This window comes from Bacillus rossius, chromosome 11 (genome assembly GCF_032445375.1).
Source record: "Bacillus rossius redtenbacheri isolate Brsri chromosome 11, Brsri_v3, whole genome shotgun sequence".
Taxonomy (NCBI): domain Eukaryota; kingdom Metazoa; phylum Arthropoda; class Insecta; order Phasmatodea; family Bacillidae; genus Bacillus; species Bacillus rossius.
The window spans coordinates 59,272,917-59,293,646 of NC_086338.1; the positions used below are offsets into that span (position 1 = coordinate 59,272,917).

Here is a 20,730-nt window from a genome sequence, read left to right on the forward strand (position 1 = left end):
AAGAAGGCTCGAATGTTGGATTTGGCTCATTCTGAAGTAAGTGCAATAGATGCAAAAGTTGAGTCACTGCGAAATTGATGGGAGCTTCCTTTTACTTATGTTTTTTGCAAAAGTAATAAGTGTGTGAAATATTTGTAGCAGCATGTTTTATTTGCCATCAATTGAGTCACTTTGGCCACGTCTGGAATAAGGTAATTTTTTTTACTACAGTGAAACCTCGTTAATAAAATACCGGTTATTTAAAAGTTCGCGTTTATTCGAACACTTTTAATTCCCCTTCAGACTGGGATAGCATATTTAATGTCAATCAATACGGTTAATACGAAATATTCGTTATTATGTATTACGAAGTAACCTCACGTCCGCTCACGTAGTGTACTATTGTTTTATTATCGGATAAACCGAATTAAATTTTAGAACAAGAATCGCACACTTTAATCACGTGCACGCAGCTTCACTATAATTATGTTAACGGCAAATAATTTGTACGGTAAATGGTCTACAGTCAAACCTCTATCTATCGAACTCGCATGTATCGATTGTCCGTGTTTATCGTATACTTTCTACGGTCCCGGCAAAATTGCCATACAACTAAGGTTAAAAAAGTCCGCTTGTACCGATGTTCGAATTATCGTTTTGTCCGCATTGATCGTACAAAATATGTGGTCCCGTCACTATAAACTATAATAGATGATCGTTTAACCATAAAGATTTTGCAGAAATAACCATTTCTTAGAAAGAAACCGTCATAAAAACAGTAACGATAGTATACAGTAGTAAAAATCAACTTAAATCTGCAGCCAAGTAATGGAGCACGTAAATATGAAGAAAAGACAAATGAACAACAACTTACGAAGAAATTGGATGATGTACCATAACTACAGTACAAACCCAATTGTTATCCTAAGATAATTACCATAAAAATAACTAAAGATTCTTTGTTGATACCATAATTACTACAGAATCACGATAGCTACCACATTTGCACTACAGTTACCGTAACAACCGAGATGTATATTTACTGTGACGGTAATGTATTTATTTATGACATATTAAAAATAAAGAACATTATTGAAAAATAGGATGTTAAATTTTTATATGTACGTTTGACACATGTTGCGAAGAAATAATGCGATCTGAAAAAATGCAGCACTACTACGAAAAGCGAAAAGGGTAATCGTGGATTTTTAGGTTATGGCAGTCTCTCTCGTTTTTCAGTAATATCGGCCGAAAATTAACAAGCGTATCGGAAGTCGGCAGAAATGCCGATTCAACTAAATATTGGCAAAATCGGCTTCTTCAGTACAGCTCTACATTTGATGACATGAGTTAACATATTTCAGACTTCAGGATATTGAAAAAGACTTTAATTTCCATGTAGATTTATTGTGCGTATGTTTTTTTTCAAGTGTAAATTGAATTAAGTAAAATACTTCCATTTTTATTTATTTTTCAACTAATTTAACTTTAATGACAAGTAACTGATATATTTCTGACACTAATTTTGAGGTTGAAATATTTTTTAAAAATTCTTAGAGTGAAGTCCACTTCAGCATTAATTGTCTTGGAAAATGTTCTGGCTGCTAGTGATGTAGACACTGATGTCTTGTCTTCCTTCGACAAACTTTGCAGTGCAGTAAAGGACATTTATGCAACTAAAAAAGTGCAGAAAACAATCATTGAATTTTTCAAGCCTCTTTAATTCTCTATTTGACTAATTTTCGAGTAAAAAATCAATACTTGATTTTGTCGATTATTAATGTGAGAATATGCACCTGTTAATACAAACCTCGTTAATACAAACTGCAAAATTTTAGGTCCCTTCAGGTTTGTATTAAAGAGGTTTCACTGTAATTTAAGTAAGTTGAAATACTTTGAAATCCGTCAATGTAATATTATGCAGTTTTTTCAGTTTCGTGGAATGTCGTAATTGTGTTAAAGAAAACATGGAAAAATTCAGTTTTAGACCTGATAAACCTGGAAAAATCAGGGAATTTAATTTACTAGATCTGGTTGACACCCTGAATACATTACTATCACGGTAAATATACATCGGTTGTTACGGTAACTATAGTGCAAATGTGGTAGCTATCGTGCTTCTGTAGTAATTATGGTATCTACAAAGAATCTTTAGGTCTTTTTATGGTAATTATCTTAAAATAACTATTGGGTTTGTACTGTAGTTATGGTACATCATCCATATTTCTTCGTAAGTTGTTGTTCATTTGTCTTTTCTTCATATTTACGTGCGCCATTACTATTTGAGACAGGAACTTTCAGAAAAAATTTTAACGGGACTATATATCACACATTTAATGGCGTAAATGATGAGAACCCCGGGCAATTTAAATGCTTTATACGGAAAAACCTACCATGCAGGACCTCGTAGGCGAGTTTTACTGTGTTTTTTCCGTAAATAGTAAAACACAGAATCCTTTGACGAATCCTATATCAGACCAGCCGAAGCTTCGAATCCCTAGGATTCGGCGGATTAGGCGGATGTTGGATTCGGTCGCCCCATCCCTAGTTTTCTGTGTTCTTTACATATTTACTTATTTTATTTGTCTGTGTTAGTTTTCAGCAACAGGCTAATGCTCCGTAGTAGGTCCTTAAAAACTCACCAAAGAAGATTTCAATACAGCGAAATAAAAAAAAAAACAATTAAGTAATAAACTGAACCAATAATAAAATAGATGAAACAAGGGCAAATTACTGACGAAAGTTGAGCATCTCTGAACAATATTACCATCACAGCACATATGAACACATTAGTGAAAAGGCTGAATTGCACACAAATACAACACTGGATGGAGAATACAGTAGTTTTCCTATGACAAAATAGTTGTGACTTTTTGGTAAGTGCTTTCTGTTAACATCATTAGGTAAAAAAGCAAGTTATTTCATTTCTGAATTATATATTTTTGGATTTCTTTTAATGCTATTAACTTAAAAACTATAAAAATAAAGACTTCCAAGTTTATCTCTGTTGTGTATGTTGAGTCGTGAAAGAAAAAGTGCCTAGATTAATATTTACACTTGACATGTACATATGTAATACACTTTATCAGCTTTATGTGCATGGCATTCAAAGAACAAGTAGCAAGCAACAACAAACTAATTTTGTCATATAGTCGCATGCTGGACCTTTTCGATAGTAGTTTTACAAATTTTTTTAGCTTAGGTTATTCAAATGTGCTTAAAAGATTTAAATCAAAGCTATACTAATACAGTAATACACTAGTTATTGTCTATGATTGGAGAAACAGATATAGTAACCCTTCCCTTTAAAATTTTACTTTTATTCCCATCACAAACAGTATAACAATAATGTAAGCCATTTGACTTTGATTGTCCAATACAACTGTTGCGGAAGAGAATATGCATTTCTCGGAAACATCAATGTATACCAAGTATTTTTTTACAAAATTTTTATAAAAAAAAGTGTTATTTTTTTATTGTATCTGTTGGTGAATCTCACAGCTTAAAGTGGAAAATAAACATTTGAAACATTTTTATTTGTTTTTATTGAATGAGTTAAGAATATTAAAGAGAGTTATTGAGGAAAAAAATATTGATTTACAGTACTCAGAAGCTTTTTAAATAGGTTTTTCAATTTAACTTCAGTGAGATTGAATTTTAGTTGATGCTAAATATACTGCTTCTTAGCTTCTAAAGAAAAAGCAAATTAGGAAGTAATAACTAGCCACTACCATGGAGAGTTAGATGCTTCTACATTTGACATGGTTTTAATTTCATAAAAAAAAATCCACACTTGACTTTAAGAGACTTTGGCAAAAACATTTATCACTTATAAAGCATGAAAACCAACAATTATCAGTAACTAATAATATTTCTGGTAATATTCTCAGCAAACATTTTTTAAAAAGTTAAACTGTTAATAGAAACAAAAGTAAAAAAAACTACATTCAAGCCAATGGAACAAAGTTTATTACAATTTATGAGTAAAGCACAGAATTTGACATATTATTGTAAATTATTACACCCTGCTATAATTTTGGGTAGTGTTTTGAAGAAAACACATTGACATTTCAAGCAATATTATGCAAACTTTCATTTACTGAAATTAAGAATATGTGCAGCAGTACTAGTTTAGCATATGATAAATAATTAAATAACTATATAAATAAAAGTGAATACGAATTCTGTATCAACATTAATCTTCCAGAAAATAGCTAGGCTGAAATCTTTCATAATTCCCTTGCTGGCAATGAGTGTTCATAATTTTTTTGGCATCAAGCTGTTAGAAGGTAAGACTCGTGAACAGCTGTGAATGAGAATGCGTCTGTTACGGGTGCACACTGCACAGACCCAGTGAGACTCGTGCTTCAAGGCGTGGCATAGCCCACATGGGGAAAAACACAACTCAAACCCCTTACAGTGATGCCTTGGCAAATATCTGGTCCACTCTGAGCAACAAACACGCTTAATGCTTCTTGGACACGTGCGTTCTGGCGTTCCACATACACTTGTCAAAGAGTAATGTGTGGTTTCAGTAAAACATATTACATGCTTCATGACAATAATTAAACGGTTAAAATGCCCTACTGCAGGAATCAACTTAGATGCAGTTCAGCTCATACATTAGCACTAGCGTCAATTTTGAAGCCCCAATTAAGGGTACAATTATTTAGTAAAACAATCAGCCTCCCGAGGTGGCCTCTGAAGATGTTACAAAAAGGTTTTTAGAAGATTTAAGACGAGCAGTAGTAAACTATCAGTAGCGTGTGACGTTGATGTCCCTGCTGGCAGCATCCAGCCTCGGGCGGTGACGGAAGTTCAACTGGGATGAGACGGCCGCTGGACGGTGTCTCCACACCGCACAAAATACAGTTTAGCTATTTAAAAAACATGACACAGACACTAGATAATAATACGTACGCAGTTGATCTTGTAAGATGATCACAAGCCATGTAAAGACAATCCTTGTTAAAAACACAATTTATATTCTAATATTTATAAAAGTCAACTTCAGGAGCCCTCTGCTCTTATTTGATTATATTTGTATCCATTCTATTTGCAAATACAATCAAATAAATAAAAGTCTTAAAGATGTTCGTTGAGACTGTGTAAAAATAAAAACTCTACCCTTGGAGCAACAGGAAATGAACAGATAATAAATATGACATTATAATTAGTTAGGAATGCGGAGCACAGACTCTTCATAGAGTGGTGGGCCCGCCATTCAAAGCGTCTCACACGTACCTCGCGAGACCAGATGCCAGAGAGGAGTGAAGGGTGGATGGTAAGAAGGCCGTAGCCCCTGGATGACGTCAGAACAACGGATGCAGTTTGTTTGTGTTCTGTAGAGTTATAAAATATGTGAAGGGACATGTTAGAAAACTACATAAGTGTATTGGTAAGTCAGAGTTTATGGAGTATGGCTTTAAACACCCTAAATGCCACTCTCCTCTCCACTAACATTCCCTCTGTGTTAAATAAAGAATGCTTCTTAAGGGTGTGAAGTGCATTTTCTACCTTTCCCCGTCCTCAGCGAAGGGAACCCCGGTGTGGGTGATTGCTGGGTCAAGCTCTCGTGGCAAGTGTCAGGGTTCAATTCTAACTCACCCCTCTCTTCCTTACTGCATCGCTCAAATTTATGAGCACAAAGCCCACAGTAATTTCTGAGATCTGTTACCTGTCTTCCTTGCTGTAATTGATCTGCTTTGAGCAGATAATCATAGTTTCACATGCTGACGTGCGAATAACCTCAATCTCCCTGCTAGAGGTGCTACAATCAATCATTGGTGAGTTGTTAATGACTGCCTTAGGGCAAATTAGGTTTTGATCCACTTATTATAAGTTGATTTTCTGTTTTTATGGCTAAACTTCATTGTAATTTTTTGTTGATCCTATGTTAAGTTTTAATTTCTTTGAAGTTATTTTCAATGCCATTGAATTATTTTAATGGTTTTCAGGTTTTCACCTAGAGTTATTCAAGGAAAAAATGTCCAACAATGAAATACAATACATTGAAAGTATGAATGAAACAGGCTCAGTTAGGAATATTTCTATTTAAATTAAAGAAGTTGGACTAAAATGTAACCTTTGTTCCATTTCCCCATTACTTGTTAGTTGGTTGAATGAAACCTCGCCAGCGTGTCATGTGTCGATACACTGAGCTGTAATCTTCAGATTAGCGGCTTCGGGGGAAATAAGGCAAATGGTTAGGGGTGCGAGTACCCGATATTTTCGGGTACGGTTCGAATCCACAATTACCCGAACCCGGAATCGTTGTACGTACATGGATTCGAACAGTATTACGAATATTCACAAAAGTTATAAATTAATTTAATACGGCTCAAAAATTCTAGCAGTGAAAAATAAAATTAGGCTACTATTACGTAAGTATTTATAATATGATGTATCAAAGAAAGATATGTAAATTAAATAATTAACCCAGTGAGATTAAAAGAATTTCGAGATTTCGAGAGCTTAAACTATAATTACGAATTTCGTCGTATAGCAACTATAAACTAAAAACAATTACGTACATACCTACAAGAAAAAAAAGTCTTGGCTATTTATTGGAGAAAAAATGGTTTCGTTTGCTGAAACGTTTATAAAACTGAGATTTCCCTGTGGCGTGCAGTTTATTACTATTGAGTTGGAGAATCGAATATGTTTTGGTTCTCATATTTTAAAGAGTTTTTTATTAATTAAGTTTACATAATTATACACATTTCAATCTCAGTGTAATAAATAATTGCCAGTAGTTCCAGTTAGAAAAAAGAGAACACACATTATTTTTAATTATTCTGTGCTTAATATTCGGAATCGGATTCATATCTCAAATATTGCCAGGGATTCGAATCGGATTCGAACCAAACTGAAAATCAAGGATTCGCACATCCCTACAAATGGTAATTATTAAAGTGCAGATTTGGTTAGCTCAGGTGGCCTACATTATTATGTAAAAGGTAGGTGGAGTAGAGTCTTGATTAACCGAGTTTAACATAAACTGCGGCAACCTGGTATAAGTGAAATCTTGATAACAGAACCGTCCTGGTTTTCAGTTGGGCCAAAGGTATCATTTTTAGTGGAGATAATTTTCTGTTTTACTTCAGTGTAGATTCTTCCGCGTTACTCCATCATTTGCCCGAAAAGTAAATGGCATCTTTGAGGTTAACTTTCTTTGGACTTTTTTTGACTACGGTTAGTCCATTTTCTAGGTCCTCAAGCAAATTTTTGAACAGTCTATGCTGGTAATGGCGCTACAAGTTGGCTCGGATGACACGGAGACTCGTTTAATCAAAGCTCAGTTAGTTGAGAGACTAAGGTATCTAGTCCTGGCGATGCCCGCTGTGCAGGCACCACTCGGGCTACAAGCCGGGCAGCCCCGGGCACGTGGCGGAGGCCAGGACGCTGGCGGAGCAGGAGAACCAGCGCAACTCCAGCCAGCAGGAGGCGAGGCAGGCGGCGCCCGCCTGCTCCCCCTCCTCCACCCGGAAGGCAGACTCCTCCCTCAGTGTGCAGAAGGGCAGCAACACGTCAGGTGACACTCGGGAGAGCAACAGTAGAAAACTAATTTCCACCCCAGGCTTCGTATCTCAATAATTTGATTATAAAATATAATTTTCTTTCACTGTATGAAAGTTTTACAAGTGTATACATGTTGTTTATAACTAGAGACCTGGAAATTTCACGGATTCCTCTGGCCTCAGGATAGAATTCAAAGTTATAGGTGTGCTCGACCCATGTTTACTCTCCCATTGGTTGATTTCTTAGCGAGAACATTTTTATCCTCGTTATTTGGCACTACCTGATTTGCTTACTTCTCTCCTAGCTGGGCATCATTGGCTCACGGTCGTAGACGGGCGTGTTCAAACAACCGCGTGCCAATCATGAACACAGTGCTAGAGTGTGAAGGTTTGCATTCTAGCTTGCGACTAAATGAATCCGCGAAATTTCCGGGTCTCTATTTATAACAATAAGAACATTGGGAGCTTCTATACACCTAAAGTATGTGTCTTTAAAAAGTTTTTTTTCTTCGAAAAACTTCCCTTCAGATATGACAGTCAAAAATGTGATACAAAACAATAGAGAGCTAGAAGTTACTTGCGTTGCGTTATTGCACTTTGCATAGTTTACAAAATGGTTTCCTAGAACATGGATCCTGAACGTTTTGCATCTTATGTTCTTACATTCTTTCAATCTTTATAATCAAGGTCTAAAGGCAGGGTTCATAAACTATGCAACAAATACAAGGTACAAAAAGTTCAATAATGATATTAAAATATACTTGTTTATAAACTATGCTACTCACAATAAACACAACGCAAGCATCGACCCACTTTCACGTCTTGTTTTTCTGCCCTCCGTATTTGAAGTGAGTATTCCAAAAATTTTTTAAAGACTCAGACATTATGTACATAGGAGGCAAAGATGATGTTTTTGTTATATACATCACATTATTACTAGTTAAAACTAGTGATGGGATTTTCGATACCTCGATACCTTCGATACTTGACGGTATCGCAAAGTATCGAGTATCAAAACTGTAAGTTCGATACATTTTTTCGATACCGGAATGCTTGTTCATTTGTATTGAATTAAGTTTTGAGTCACCATTGCACAAAATACAACTACAGTAGAACCTCGATGATACGTTCCCGTTTCATACAATTTCCCGTGTCATACGCCGATTAATTTTGGTCCCGCCGAAAGTACTATATTTACAATGGTTTACTTTCCCGGAACATACACTTATAAAATCATTAATTTCCCGTTTCATACGTTTTCACGAAGCGGAAAAGTCCTAAAATTCACTAATTTTTTTGTTAGATATATTCCTCCTGATAAATTACGTTTTAATTAATTCTTTTATTTTGAAAAACGTTCATTGTTTACCTTTGCAAACGTAAGAAAATAACTTTATCGCACCATAGATATTGATAGTATCAGGAAGACTGTGCACTTCTCTAGTAGCATCTATGGCCAGCACCAAGCGAGACTAGTGGCGCAAACTAGCAATGATTATGAAAAGGGTGCACGCGCTTTACCAAGGCACGGATCTCATATTTTGTGCATTCATTAATCTTTGAACTGAATATACCCGTTTATTATTGTTTTCTTACGATCGGATTGTTTTGTATTTTACGTTTCTGAAGTTAAAATTTTATTGAAAATTGTTCTGTTGCATAAAGTTGTTTGTAAAATGAAACAAACAAGCAAAAATTTCTGATTTTCTTTTTACAATAGCCTAATTTTTTTTTAATTTCTAATTTAGGCTTGGTGACTTTTCCCCCCCTCCAAGAAAGGACTTCGAACATTTTGTAAGGCCACTGTTTCTCATGTCAGCTTTACTTGATTATGTTCTGTATTTCATATTTCTGGTGGTTTTATTATATGTATATATAATGATGAATTCATATCTTTCATTAATATAATGCAATTATTTACACATTATGTATTTAAGTTTAATCTGATATTGTGCTGGTATGATAGATTGAATTTGTATAGTTTAAAACTAATTTATGTTATTTGTAATAATTTTTACTTAATGGGGAAATATTTTTCTCTGGAGTATCGAAAGTATCGAACTGAAAAAACAATACAGAATCGAGTATCGAAAGTGTGGTATCGTCCCACCTCTAGTTAAAACTTTTTCACTGTGAAGGAAAATAACCCTTTTCAACCAAATTATTGAAAATTTCATATGATCTCACAATAAATCTTAATTCATTGAAAGATGCCTGGGGAAGAAATTTTTTTTATACTGTTTTTCAATTTCAAGTAATGGGTTTGGTGACACCTTGCAACTTGCATGCTTTATAAACCACTGAGATTTTCTTGCTTTGGTAGAATTTTTGCAATGTGTGGCCCGGCTAAGGCTGCACAGGACTTCCTTATGCGAATCACATGCAAACAAATTTTTTAACCCAGTCAACAATCCAGTTGTAATTTTCTTTTAAAATTAAGTCTCACATTATTGTTATTACTGTAGTTTGCATAGCAGCAAAACACTTAGAAATCTACTTATTTCAGCCCACGGCGGCACCTTCCTTGTGCGCCTATGCCGATCGCGACCGTCCATGCCTAGCCTGGCATGCCGCCACTGCAGTCAGCAACTATCTCAACCACCGTACAATTTATTATTTAAATATCTTACTGGTGTTAAAACAAAAAAATTGATAGGTATAATAGATTTAGTATTGCTCTGTCTGGCCTGGAATACACTATAGTATTTCACCCAGAAAAAAACAAACAAATTGGGACCTGTCCACTGGCTGTTGATAAAACCTAAGGCCCAAAAACCAATAATTTTGTTGGGCATCCTCCCCTGATATTATTTTAAGTAATGTATAACTAATAAAATGCCACATTTAAAAAAATAAATAAAAAAAACATGACTGTAGTCATAACTGAAAATGTGTCATCTGTGCGTGTAATTTTACTTGTAAGTTTTCCTATGAATTCCATTAAAAATAGCGTAATTTTCATCCTGTCAGGGCAAACTTGAACATTAACATACTCTCGAAACTTAACCGGGAACCACCCCCCCCCCCCCCCCCCCCCCCACAATCCGGCCCTCTCATCATCGTGGCCCTGCCGAGGTGGTTTGTTTAGTTTATTGCATCTTTTAAAGACGAGCAATTCTTTTACAAGAATACAATGATAAAATGACAAAAAAATTAAATACTTTTCCTTACCTCCTATTTTCTAAAACTGTCGCTGGCTTTGTGGGTTAGTAGTGTATGTAGCTGGTTAGCAATCTTCCGATGTGGAAATAAAAAGAGAAAAAGGCAGAAGATGCATTGAAAAATTAGAAATTTACAAATATATTAACACATTTGTTGAATATTACCAAAAAAAAATTAATAATATTAGTATAGAAAGAACGGGCTGTCATGAAAAGTTTTACATATTTTTTTTTCTTTAAATAGATGAACATATGCCATTAAGTGAAGGAAAAATCTGGAAAGAATTTTCCTTAACCCATAGCAAGGATACACCCTTGCGCTCGCTTGGAGTGATTAAAGAACACTGAAAACCAGAATCGACACAGCTTGACCGTGATTCAAATTTTAAATTGTCTTTAAGAAATAGGTGAGCTAGTTTTGTGCTTTACAATTAGATTTTTTATCTGAAATTGCAGTGTTGTAATAGAAATTTTTTGATTCGTTAAGGATTTAATTTAAATTAAGTGTAAGATTTAAAATTTAAAAATGATCAAAGAACTTACAAAATTGTAGTTAAATTTCTAAATGATGTTAAAACCTAACACATTTTCTTACATTTTAATTGTTTCAATTACAAGCTAATTTATTTACGTAGGTTTGTAACTCAATTCAATTACTGTGGACGAGTCCTTTTTTAATTTTATAACCATATTATAGCAGAGTTCATGTAAAGCCAGCATCTTAATATCTTTTATCAGGAATGTTACCTTGGTCATGCCTGCTAAGTCTTAAACCATTCTGTTCCTCACTTATATGCTGCACCTATGATTATCAGCTTTATCTTGATGTGTCTGTTGACTAGGCGCCCCCTTTTCTCTTGAGCATGCAGGCAAGGGGAGGAAGTCATCAATATTGTAAGCCGTATGTCATTTTGAAATCTTTAAAACTCAATCCAGTCAGCACTCTTCAATCCGGTGTTCTTCGATTCGATCCTCTTGCATTCATTTTTTTTCCAGTGGATTTGTTTTCTAGTGGGTTATATTACCATGTTTGTACAGTGTACATCCATAGAGAAGCTTGTTACAAATTGTTTGAACTATCATTGTAGAATATATATATATATATTTTTTGGTATTCCCGTTAAAAACTATTTTGATGTTCAATAATCCAGGAAAATTGATAGTCCAGCATGACCATGGTCTGGTAGGTCCTGGTTTAAAGAGTTTTTACCAAAAATAAAGGTGCATCACCAATCAAATAAATTCAATGAATATAAGATGCAAATGATTTTTAGACGCACCCAAATTTTTTCAGCTCAAAGAGTGACAAAAGAAAAGGTGCTACTTAGAATCCCTGTCCAAACTTTCCTCAGAATGCGTTTCTAATAGTGATGCACCGATTATGCAGCCGGTTAATCGGCAACTGCGATTATTGACCCATTGCCGATTAATCGTAATCGGCGATTACCAGGTTAGGTTATAACCGATTGCCGATTATTGTAAAATTTGTTGCTGAAACCCATACGACTTGAAAGAAAACAAATACGTTTAAAGTTTAAACCTTAATAAATTCTTGAATTTAAACTACAAACGGCTGAAATCTCTTAACGAATATGACCGTGGAAGGTAGGGAATGTCAACGTCTCGGAGTGTACATAGATACACTCACCTAATAATATTTGCTTGTTTCGTGAATTGTGTTGGTACATACATAACTGCCCCGTTTACTATTTACAGTATTTACCTCTTTCAATTCAATTACTTACTGTACAATTTATCCTGTTAAGTTAACGTCGTGAATGGTATTATTGTCACAATATTTACCATGGCCACAGCCAAATCACACACGTGATTTCTTCGCACAAAATATTTAGTTAAGAAAATAAATGCATTTTTAAAGCTGTCACAATTCACAATATGGCATATGTTACTTATATTAGTAAATGTAAGTCTGAAAAAAAAAATTAGACATGGTACCATAGAAACAATGCGCCTAACTAATTTTCACTGCGTACCGTATGTCGGCCATGTTTGTTATGTATGATGTGAGGTTGGAACGGACAACACGCACAAATACACAATAGCGCCATCGGTTCACATTCCACTGCCGCTACATAATTCCCCCTCAAAGGATTGAGAAAAGTAGGCTCACGTGATGCTAATTAGTAAATAATAAACTGAAATGGTGATTATTTGGCATTTTTTTAAATGTAGTTCTTTTTAGTCATTAACGGGAGTTACTAAAATAAAATACCAAATTGCAACCATAATGTTTGCACAAGTGACGATCAGAATTGAAGTTGGCAACACTGCAAAAGTAATTCATGAATATTGAATACTGCAGTTTTTTTTCAGTAGACAATGGCCATTAACGTAAACACATTGTAGTTTAGCTTTGTATTTTGATTGTTTATCAACATAATGACGTCTTCAAATTCGAAAAGTGACATATGGAAATTTTTCTCGGTGGATTTAATAAGTGAATCTAAAGCAAAATGCTTAATATGTGGAACACTCATCTCACGAGGCCGTTGCGGGAACCAGAAGTCGTACACAACTACAAACAAGAGGAACCACGCAAAAAAATTTCATTCCAGTGAAGTGATTTCAGAAAAAATAAATAAAAGTTGGGAAAGTGAAGTAGATGATCCTGATGTCACTCCTAGACCACCTGAAAAACATGCACTGTCACAAACAACATTACCAGCCATGGTATCAAAAAAAATAAAGTACTTGCCCACTGATCCAAGAGCACAAGAAATGACTCAAGCTGTTGCAGAAATGATCTTTGTTGACATGCTGAAGTGGTCGGTGCGCGTCACTTGAACTTCGCGCCGCGCGGCGGGCTTCGGCGCTCCTTCCCTTCCTACTTTCCCCCCCCTCTCTGCGTCCAGTGCTGTGTCTGACTTCCCGTCGTGAGGTGTCTGCGCATGCGCGTGGCGCCCTCTTGCTTAATTAAAACTAGGTGTAATGCCTTGAAGGCTCTTCTTGTTTGTTAGCACACAGTCGGTGCTGGTCGTGAATTAAGCATGTAGTCAGATACTTGCTTTAGAGAGAGAGTGTGACAGCGGGGAGAATGCACGTAAGTGTTGTAAGGTGGTGACCCTTACAGTAATGTAATCGGTACTTGGTAATAGCTGTACTATAAATTCTTATTTCAGCCGTCACCGTCTAAATTCTATTTGGCATTTATTGTTTTCCTTGCTCGTTTTGTATTAATACAATGTATAGTTTGTTTGACGTTTCTCCCCGTCTGGTCTACAGTCTTCGTTAGGACTTGTTTTTACGTAATGTATTTAATGTATTAATTTGTGAGTTTTCTTTTTATATCATGCTTTATCATGCTTTACAGTAAGCTTATACCGCCTAGTGTAGGTTAGGCCGCGGTCGCCTGCATGTTCATTTGACGTTTTTTGTATTCTCTAATGAGGCATGTCTGTGTTAACGACATTCATTATCCCTGTGTGTAAGCGTTAACACTTAATTGTAAAATTTCTATCCATCAAGTATCTATCAAGTTTCTATTATGTATTCTATCAATTATTTAATCCTAAAGAAAACATGGATATGCGTTCACGTATTTTGCCGTGGCATTTGTACCGCTGCTTTTTCTTGCTATCAGTATTAATAAATACTCAGTACTACTTTTGTATGTGAAAGAATGTATAAGGTTTTACGCGAGGCTTTTGCCCAGGATTAAACAAATGTATTTAAGTCATTTCTTGCTAATTCAACCTTTGCATCCATCCTTGGCTATAATTGTTAGATTACCCTTTTTGAACACTATTTACTCAGCATAGTTTATTTAGTATTTTTAAGGATAGTGTTACACGCAGTTGAAGGTTCACGTGAATGTACTTCACCTGTTTACACTTTCCCATGAAGCTCATGGAAGCCTTCAATGCAACCAGTCGATATTGTCAATAACAAAGTGTTTAAGCTACTAATGGAGAAAGCAGTACCAAAGTATGAACTTCCTTCCAGGAAACATTTGAGTACTGTAGTTATACCATCTATGTTTGAGGATGTTAAAGGACGAGTAAAAACAGAACAGTGTTCAAGTAGGAATATTGAGTAAAAGACTTTGTTTTTTATTTCAACTTTACGCAAAAACTGATATTCGGTAATCGTAATCGGCAAAGTATAATCGGTGCATCACTAGTTTCTAACTGCGCGGAACTGATTTCTTTCTCAAGATGAAACCTTACGTTGGCTTCAGCAGTAGCGCAACACGGTTGTGCGTCCCGCAGGCGAGGACTACGACATCTGCCCCTACGCGACGTTCAGCCTGCCCGGGCAGCAGCCCCTGCACTACGCCAAGCAGTTCCGGACGTTCGGGCAGAGCGAGTGCTACGCTGGCCGGCCGCCCCCCGGCGGGGAGCGCTACGCTCGCGCCGGCCGGCCCCACGAGCCCGGGGCGGAGCCCAGGCCGCGCTGCACCTCCAAGAGTCCGCCCGACGGACTCAGCTTGGGTAACAGCCCCTGCCATTCCCCATTGAGTCAGTTGACTGACCAGTTAATAGGCTCAGGTGTGTGGTCAGTACCTACACTAGGTGATGCAGTTTCTTTTAAGTAGAGACAGATGGATTTTAAGGTTTTATTTTTAATCTAATTTTGTTCTTAAAACAAAGGAATTCAGTGTTATCATTTTTATAGAAGCTGTTTTGTAGTACTTGCCTCCACCAAAATAGTGGTAAATTTTATATGCTGCACAATAAAATAATATGCACTAAGTTGGTCTAATACAGATACATTCAGAACAATATAAATAAATTAATAAACTTTTGTTTTAAAAGTGTTTCAATAAAAAGAAAGATGCACAATTTAATTTTTCTGACACATGCACTTGGTGGAGTATTTTTTGTCCAGAAATAAAGATATTCCTTGAATTTAAAAAATTAAAAGATTTAATTTTTTATGATTTGAATTAAAATTTGGTTTTGGTTAAATGCTACTTAATTCCATGATATAGCTTCCATTTCTGTGCTAATGGTGTATTAACTTGCATTTTGGTATCATGGTTGTCTTGACATGCATTTCAGTTTTTACTGCAATTGACAACGTAGTCTTGTCTGTAACTGTGGTACGAGACTGGATTTTCTCTCGAGGTACTCCCCACCAAATGTATTCCATCAATATTCAATGTGCCCGGTTATAAAAATGACGCTGAAATTTAAAGTGTAATGACTCCCAACATCATCTTCATGAGATGCTAATGACCAGTCCTTTAGTTTGGTCACTTCTCGGTGACACTGACTCGGAGACTCGCTGTGCTGCAGAGATCTCGTGCATCTCCAGCCAGCAGACGCTGCCCGTGTCGATGGCCGACGCGGGCCGGCAGCGCGGGGCCAAGTGCCGGGGCGGGAGCGGGAGCGGGGACAAGACGGCCCGCGTCCACCAGAGGTCGCTGCACACCCCGCACGACGGTGAGCGCGGTCACCGCCATCTTCACTTGCTTCACTGCTCGTGTGCATGAATTCTAGCACAATCAATTTAAAAAATTTTTTTTTGGGAAATTGAAAACAATTTGTGGATGTTCGTTAACTGGTTAAACAAATTACATAAGTAAGTCACAAATGTTCATGTATAGTGCACAAGATGTGTACCTACAGTTGACGAAAGTCACAAAAAGTAACAAAACTGAAAGTCTGGTCAAAAAGTCATGAAAAAAAGATTGGAAATAAACTGAATCATTCTGGAAGTGTGTTTATTTGGAAACTGTCCACTTAAATCAAGAGAAAATCATCTCTGAAAAGGTTTAAGGTTTCCAAAATAAAAATGTGCATGTTCCTGCGAAGAGAGAGGGAGGGGGGAGAATATATATATCTCAACAACTGTTTAATATTTGCTTATTATATGTAAAACAATAACCCTGTGACAAAAAAAGTTGAAAGGAAATTTAATTAATAAGTCTGGAAAAGTGGTGAAATTGGTTGATGCATGCCATAGCACGGACACAGTGCTGTGTTCTGTGTTGGCACAGACTCGGTGAACGAGCTGGACTCGAGCACAGAGTCGGCAGAGGCCTCGCCCGAGGTGAACCATCGCTTCCGGCAGCGCGGAGCATGGAGGGGGACGCCTTCCAGGTAGTGCAAGTATGTGCAGCGAGGACAGTATGTTCCGTCAGTGTCCCTTTCAAGCCCGTGCGGCACACTAGCTCTCGCAGAAACATCTAGACGTGTTTCATTTAAAGTGTTGTAAGTTACTCATGTACATTTTGAATTCGGTTTTAACCTCTGTAAAAATTGGGGAACAAAAATGCTCTACTGTTATCATAGAAAGACTGGTAAGGTTGTTTGGTGGTCAAGGGAGAGAGGAGTTGCAGGGAAGCTGGTATATAGATTGCAGAGGAGTGAGTAAAGAGGGAGAACAGATCATCAGTGAGAAGTGGTAGAGATTTACAAAAAAAAAAAAAACTTCAGGATATGTGAGAATAAAATCAATGTAAATTGGACACCTTACTAGGAATGTAGGAATGGCCTTCACAAAATTACAAAATTTAAGAGATAAAAAATTAGATTTAAACTTATTCCTACTAAATTGCTATTTACTTAAGCAAAATGTTCCCAAGACATGATAAATAAGCTACAACAAATTTTTAAGGAGAAAACCATTTTGGGATAACACTGCAAGAAAAGCATCCAAATTAATAACTTTTCAAAAACTTTATAAATACTTTCTCTCTGTTTTGTACACAGCAGCAATACAGCACTGAAAACTAAACATACCAATAAGTGCGTAAAAATATCCAACATTTTAGTGAACATTTTGACTACATTATAGTGCTAGAAGTAACAAAACTTTATATATCATCCGGAAGCCATTTCCGAATTGCACTTTTTAGCACATTAGATAATTATGTTTGGTTACATTTCCCATAAATCATGAGGAAATAATATCTGAAAATGTTTTAGCTTTCTAAATATTAAAATTGTTAAGTTCCTGCAAATAGATCAATTTTATATTTGTCATATTTATTAATATATTTTTAACTTGTATGAAAAATGATTAAAGTGGCTTGGGACTGGTTGAACAGACACGTTGCTGGCGAGGAGCGCCCGGAGAGGGTGCCGCTGAAGCCGCCGTGTGCCTTCTCCGACTGCCAGGCAGACACGCCGGGGGCCGGGTGTGATCGCAAGGCCACGGCGCCCGCGCTGCCCCTCTTCCAGCACGAGAAGCTGGAGAAGGAGCTGTCCACCCTCGTCAACAGGTGCCCCCACCCTCTCCTTATCCCTTCTCCAGCGGGCGCCCGCGTGTGTGTGCGTGTGTGTGTGTGTGTGTGTGGGGGGATAGGTGTATGTGTAAGAGGTGGGTTGTGTGTTGGGAGTGGGGGTGGGTGTGAGTTGTGAGCGTAAGTGTGGTCGGTGTGAGGGAGTGTGTGGATTGGTGTATGTGTAAGAGGTGGATGTAGGGTTGGTGTGGGAGTGAGTCTGTGGTATAGAGTGCGGGTGGGTTGAGTTTGCACCCACACTAACAGCACACACTCCGGTGGTAGGTGTGTGGGGGTGTGCTTTGAGGGGGGGTGAAGGTATATGATGGGGTGTGGGTGTATGTAGGGGGGGGGTGTGATTGGAGTAAGGGTGTGGGTGTGAGGGAATGGTGTAAATGTATGTGAATGTGTAGGGGGGTGAGTGCGTATAGGTGGTGTTTGGGGTGGGGGGGGGGGGGTTGTGAGGTGAGGTACCCACACACAGCCATCCACACCCCACCCAAAAAACCCTCACCCACTCATTCACACCCCACCCAAAAAACCCTCACCCACTCATTCACACCCCACCTTCCACACCACACCCTCTCTCCCACACATAACATACTAACCCGTCCACCCCCACCCATACATACCGCCCACCTGCCACATCCACCCATCCACACCACCCACTTTCCACATCCACCCGTTCACAGACCCCCATCCATACTCCCACCTGCTACATCTGACCATTCACACCCTCCATCCATACACCCCAACCCCCACATCCCCACCCCCCACCTGCCACATCCAACCATCCACACTCCCCACCTGCCACATTCACACCCACCCATCCAAACCCACCCACCTGCCCATCCACACCCCCCACCTGCCACATTCACACCCACCCATCCAAACCCCCCCACCTGCCACATCCACCCATCCACACCCCCCACCTGCCACATCCACCCATCCACACCCCCCACCTGCCACATCCACCCATCCATCCCTCCCCACCTTCCACATCCACCCATCCATCCCACCAATCCATAACCCCCACCTGCAATATCCACCCATTCACACCCGTCACCCGTCACCTGCCTCATCCACCCATCCACACCCCCACCTGCCAAATCAATCCATCCACACACCCCACCTGCCACATCCACCCATCCACACATGTAAAAATTCTTAAAAATAAAACTTTTTGGTAAAAAAATAACACAAAACCATAAAATCATTACTAATCAAAACTGTGTAGACTTCCACAGTACATCCCAACTCTGACAAAATAAGCCCCCTGATTTGAGAACTGGTTTTGTATTCAAACAAACAGATCTATACCAGCACAGCAATGTAATTAAAATATCTTACTACATCTGATGGAAGCAGTACAACAGTTTTAGTGTTAGAAAAATATTTTTTTTTGTTACAGGTATCGGCGAAAACGGGATCGGGAGAAGCAAGACTACACAATAGATGTGTGATGTGTGGTGTGGACGTGTTCTGTCCAAGACTAGAAGTGTTCCATTATTTTTAAATAAATATACAATGTGAGGCAATTGTATCAACTGCCAACTTTTTATCATTGCACTTCTCATCTTTAATATTTTTCCTATGACAGAATCAAAATAAGGCGAGCTGATAGCTGCTTACCCTGTTCTTTTTTTTTTTTCAGAACTACCTCACTAGTTTTTAAATTCGTAGCTCTCTCTTCAATTTCAGAAAATGTATCAAAATTTTAGCCTAACTGGCAATAATATATCTGATAAAATTATAAGTTAAAAGCAAATGGAAATTTTTTTAAAAAAAGTTAATTATCTGATAACTCAAGAAAAACTGTGAAATATTAGCTGAAATTAAATGTTTTAATCATTTTGATGGTATAAAATTTTTAAAGTATAATACAAATGCATATCAAAACTAAGGTTATCTGAAGAATATAATGAAATTATCTTAAATAAATTTATTATTTTTACATTTTTACTCTTATAATAAAATTTGTATTACAATATTATCAGCTGCAAACTGAAAGCATTAACTAAATGTTCTGTATCACATTTGTTGCCAAAATATAAATCACATGCCACATGACTGTAAGATTATCATTGGTCCATTTCTTGCTATAACTACTTACCGATACAGCCATATTAGCTAATTTGAATTAATGCAAATACATATCAGTACATCCAAAGTAATTAAAATCATTTAGCAAAAGTTATCAGATATATTATAAAAAAAAATTAATTAAACTTTGATAGTGAGCTTTAAATTCATAAATACATCAAAATTCTCCGGGTATTTGAGGGTGTTTCCATTAAGAAAATGTGATTTTATGTCATGTGTGCCCAAAAAGTTTTGTTGGGATTTCTTTTCCATTTTAATCTTGCATACAACTATAAAGTATCACCACGCAGCTGTTTGCAAGAAAGCTTTGAAATCTAACAGAAATGTTTGCATCAGCTAACACAGTATAAAAGCTCTATGTTGCAATTTACAGTCAAAAATTGAAGGAAAAAAATTTAAAAAACAAGAAGGCAATATCAGTTCTCCTTAATGACAATGTTTGTAAGGTTGACAATAGCATTGTTGCTTAGCTAAAGATTGTATTAATGAGGTATAACAATTTATACAGAAATGTTATTGTAAAAATGTAATAAATGTTCAAACTCTGAAGACTTTCATTTATTTTCTACAAAATATAACCAACTTAAAATTTTGAACCTTTATTTTTTAAAATTCTAATGTACTACTGGCTTAAATCAAAACTTCATAATTTGGGAAAAGCAATCGTTACTTTATTTTCCTATATATGTATTTCACAATTATATAACTGAAAGCAGTATTCTCTGTAGTAATGTTATGAAATAAGTTGTACGAGAGTTTGATTGTATGTAGCAATAAA

At 36.9% G+C, this 20,730-nt stretch overlaps 1 protein-coding gene across 1 annotated transcript in view; it reads left to right on the forward strand.

Moving 5' to 3' along the window:
- Positions 1-20,498, forward strand: part of LOC134536491 (cell adhesion molecule Dscam2-like) — a 160,424-nt gene extending 139,926 nt beyond the window's left edge. The window contains exons 29-34 of the mRNA XM_063376213.1: positions 7,329-7,513; positions 14,890-15,168; positions 15,919-16,065; positions 16,623-16,725; positions 17,676-17,849; positions 19,261-20,498. Coding sequence (XP_063232283.1) covers positions 7,329-7,513; positions 14,890-15,168; positions 15,919-16,065; positions 16,623-16,725; positions 17,676-17,849; positions 19,261-19,312 — 940 coding nt within the window. The 3' untranslated portion in view covers positions 19,313-20,498. The remainder of the gene's footprint in view (positions 1-7,328; positions 7,514-14,889; positions 15,169-15,918; positions 16,066-16,622; positions 16,726-17,675; positions 17,850-19,260) is intronic.
- Positions 20,499-20,730: the final 232 nt, after the last annotated feature.